Here is a 4291-nt window from a genome sequence, read left to right on the forward strand (position 1 = left end):
CGGGGCTGGATGGGGGGGGCTGGGTGAGCATCAGAAAACTGCTTAATAGCAGCCCTGAGCACCGAGTTTCCCAGTTTTGTTCTGTCCATTTTCTCAGCTCTTTGCCGCAGGAATTTAGAGAACGGATGAGACAGGGTGGCTGACCTAGAAGAGCTGATACCATTTATTTTTTAAAAACACATTTTGGGGCAAATAGGTTTAATAACGATGAGAACAACTGTGGACACAAGTCAGTCTTCATGCCCGGATCCTATTAAAACTCAAAGCCCCCGACATCTCTCCTCCCCGTGGGGAGCTGGTGGACACCCCAGCTGACCGAGTGGAGACCCGGGAGGGTCCCCCGGGGCCCAGGTTCCCCGGACCCTGGGCAGCACGAACCGGCCCCTGCACAAGGCTTTACGCCGGCACCAACGTGCTGACCAGGAGGACCGAGGCAGCCACACGGCCACTCAGGGCCGTTCTGACGCAGTTCAACGAGCTGAGGTTCAGGCTTGTAAAACTTCGCTTTCTGCGTTTAGCTGTATTACTTTTACAGTGAAAAATAAGACAATTAATATAACAATATGCGCACACGCATGTTCTGCACGTCCTATTCAGCATGTTTGGAGGCCTGGACGCAGGCCGGCACCAGGTTTCAGAAAAGACAGACCTGACAGTCAGATCTCCGTGTTTTACCATCTTCACAGGGAAAAGCCCAGCGGAAACCCCCTGGATACTGAAATATCAAGTCCAGTGAATTAAGAAAACCTACAAGTTTCCAACTGGGGCAAATTTTCAGGCATTTCTTGTTATGACTCAACCAGAAATAAGCTGACAATTACAAAAAAAGTCCTGGCAGTTCAAATCCTCCTGCTACAAAGTACGATCCCTCACACTCGCACTGTGAACGCAAAGCTGACCTTCTGCTCCCAGCTCTCTTATCCGCGTGCCCACGCGAACAGTAAGTGACTTCTCCTGCCCAGCTAGACAAACTGCAATCATATATTTCATATCATCTCAGCGCGGCATCGCAGAGCAAACCACCTGCCGGATTCACTAGGATCGCTTCCTCCTTCAGCCTCTCCCATCACAGCCCCGGGACTGACCTCGAGGCAGAAACAAACCCGTGACCACAGGGAAGGTTTCAAGCACCTGCTGCTGTGCCCGTCCCGGTAACAGAGTTCGTGTCTCGGGGCAGAAAGCTCAAGTGCAAGAGCGTCTAAGCGATTCCTCACGAAGGCCCCCGATTGTGAGCCAGAGCAAAACACGCGGCGTTTTGAACTGAATCCCGAGGAGGCCCCTGAACTGTTACAAGGAACCTCGTGAAACCACCTCCCCAGCTCGACAGTCCCGTAGAAAAGGACGCACAGACGCGTATGGCAGGTGAGGAGGCGTGGATGCTCGGACGGCCGAGTTCTCCAATGAGGACGAAACCAGGCAGTTTACTCACTTTGGTCCTAAATTCAGTGGAGGCTCCAAATTCAAAGAGAAATCGCACGACGTCGTTATGGCCTTGCTGGGCAGCGAAGAACAGGGCGGTGGTACCTGACTGGGAGAGAGGCTGGTTTTAAAAGACGTGCGGCTACCCCTGGCCGGCCGCTCGCTGGTTAGAGCTCGTCCCAGTTTGCGGGCTCCAGCCCAGCCAGGGCGCCTACGGGAAGCAACCGACGAATGCATAGCAAGTGGAACAGCAAGTCAGTGCTCCTCTCTCTCTCTCTCTCTCTCTCTCTCTCACACACACACACACACACACCATAAATAAAAAATTGTAAAAAAGACATCTGGTCACATTACATTTACTTTATACATTTGCAAACAAAACAAAACTACATCCTTGCACATAGAACTTCTCGTCTAGGAAGGGGCCATGTCTGAACTGATCATACTCTTTGATCAGAGAAGGAAGGAGGCGAAAGGAAACGTCACTCCTGGCCCCGCGGAAAGGGGGTGGACTTGGTCCTCCTCGCGGGAACCTGTGAAGGTGACTGATCTGGAGAAGACGCGGTTAATGAAGGGCTCTGAGAGGAGGCGCTCACCCCGGGCCTGGATCCAATGACGAGCGTCTCCATCAGAGTGAGGCAGAGCGACATCTAACTCAGAGAAGAGGCTCCGGCAATGTGACCCCAGAGAAAAGGCTAGAACAGTGATGGCGAACCTATGTGTCAGAGGTGACACGCGAACTCATTTTTTTGGTTGATTTTTCTTTGTTAAATGGCATTTAAATATATAAAATAAATATCAAAAATAGAAGTCTTTGTTTTACTATGGTTGCAAAGATCAAAACATTTCTATATGTGACACGGCACCAGAGTTAAGTTAGGGTTTTTCAAAATGCTGGCACGCCGAGCTCAAAAGGTTCGCCATCACTGCACGGCTAGACTCTCAGCCACCCCCAGCAAACCGTGTTTTCAAAGGGTTTCGCGGACTGGCTGTGTGTTAATGCCCAACCACTGAGCCACACCGGCCGGGCGTCATTCTCATTCAAGTGCAAACCCTGACCTACCTCTCTCTGGAGGTTGATGTCCGCGCCCTGGAGCACCAGCTCCCTCACGCAGTCGATGTGGCCCGCGTAGGAGGCGACCATGAGGAGCGAGGTGCCGCACTGCGGGGAGGAGACGGTGAGCGTTAGGCCGTCGCGTGCAGAGGGTCCTGGCGAGGAGGCAGGAGCCAGCCCCACCCAGGGCACCTCCGAGCTCGCCCTGCAGTGACAGCCTGTCTCTGAGCATCGCACACGGCAGACTCGGCGGGGAAAGCCAAGTGGCCATTGCCGAGGCTGGGATTTTCAGTCTAAAACCGGACCCTTCCGTCACCTTCAGAAACGCAGCCCCACCGGGCCATGGTTCCTGCATCTGAAAGCAGCAGCGATGCAATGGCCTCATGTTAGGTCCATAACAGAGTCCTCAGCCCAACACTGCGATTCATGCGAAAATGGGTTAAAGGAACCAGCTGGTTTTCTGGGCTGAGTCTTTGCCTTCACGCAGTTTAGGGCGGGAGGACAGGCACTGTGATGAGATGAGAGACTACAAGAGTCAGGCCCTGGGTCCAAGGCGACCTTTGTCGTGAACCAACGTTAAGGGGCAGGTGCCTGCGATTGCGGGTTTCACCTCATCTTTAACATGCACATGCGTGGGACGGGCACCAAGGTCTCTCACATGCGTGGGACAGGCACCAAGGTCTCTCACATGCGTGGGACAGGCACCAAGGTCTCTCACATGCGTGGGACAGGCACCAAGGTCTCTCACATGCGTGGGACGGGCACCAAGGTCTCTCCCGGCTTCCAGATTCAGGCCTGGTGGTGCCTCTGACACAGACGCCTCCCATCCCATTAGACTTTTGCAATTTAATTCCATGTTGCTTCCAACGGCTTGAAATTGTGACCTGAACCACCACCTGGGGCCTGGCCAGGAACAGAGGGTCCATTCCAACTGGGACAATGGGAGGAAGTTTCACAAAGACGAACTGCGAGGCTGTGCCCTGGGGGGAACTGGGGGGGGGCACTGAGGAACAGCCTGGCACGGGGAGCGGGCAGTGTGGTCCACGCCAGCCCAGGCCTGAAGGCACGAGGCCCGGGGGGCTCCCAGCTGCTGCCGCCAGACAGAGCCGTGAGGGGGGAGCACTGGGCTCCCCCACATCCCTGTCCTTCCCACCTGGGACGCCTGCCAAAGCTCCCAGCGGCCAAACCCAACGGGAAGCCAGAGGGACGCGGTCCCCTGGGGCCGCACACAGCTCAGAGGCTGGGCACCGGGAGGCTGGGGAGCGTGGGCGGACCTGCAGGTGCGAACCCCAGATCCCTGCACGGATGCCCCCAGGGGACGGAGCCCACACGGCGTCTCCCTGGAGCTGGGGCTGACCTCCATGCCCACATGTGTGCCATCGAAGCAGGAAACGGCACATCCTGTTTTCAGGAAAACAATAAGGCTCCTTTGAAAAACATTTTTATTTAGATCCTAAAATCAAAACATCTCTGCTCTCTGGACCCCCCCCCCTTCCCTCTGTGTCTCTCTCTCTCATTTAGGTCCGACTTGGCCCAGATGTGAAGTCCCTCTGGGGAGGGAGGGGCGGCCTCGGCCTGGGATGCCCGCCAGTGGCAGAGTCTATTCTTAGTTCCCTTAATTGCCAATTAGTGTGTTGGCGTTTGCAAAGGGAACGAGAGAACGAGGGCTGGGGGAGCTCCGTTCCGTTCTCTCGTCCTTGGAGGAGAAACCCAACTCCCAGGCCTATGGCAGCCCCGTCTGCTCTCCATCGGCTCGTCCTCCCTGGGAGCAGCCGGTTTGAATTCTGATACTCGCCGTCTCGTCCAGGATCTGCCGAC

At 55.3% G+C, this 4291-nt stretch overlaps 1 protein-coding gene across 1 annotated transcript in view; it reads right to left on the reverse strand.

Moving 5' to 3' along the window:
- The window catches only part of ANKRD29 (ankyrin repeat domain 29), a 24568-nt gene that overhangs the window by 15713 nt on the left and 4564 nt on the right, over positions 1 to 4291 (reverse strand). Inside the window, exons 4-6 of the mRNA XM_005875409.2 lie at positions 3222 to 3369; positions 2483 to 2581; positions 1430 to 1528 (exon numbers count right to left, since the gene is read on the reverse strand). Coding sequence (XP_005875471.2) covers positions 1430 to 1528; positions 2483 to 2581; positions 3222 to 3369 — 346 coding nt within the window. The remainder of the gene's footprint in view (positions 1 to 1429; positions 1529 to 2482; positions 2582 to 3221; positions 3370 to 4291) is intronic.

Source organism: Myotis brandtii, unplaced genomic scaffold (assembly GCF_000412655.1).
Source record: "Myotis brandtii unplaced genomic scaffold, ASM41265v1 scaffold460, whole genome shotgun sequence".
In the NCBI taxonomy this organism is placed as follows: Eukaryota; Metazoa; Chordata; class Mammalia; order Chiroptera; family Vespertilionidae; genus Myotis; species Myotis brandtii.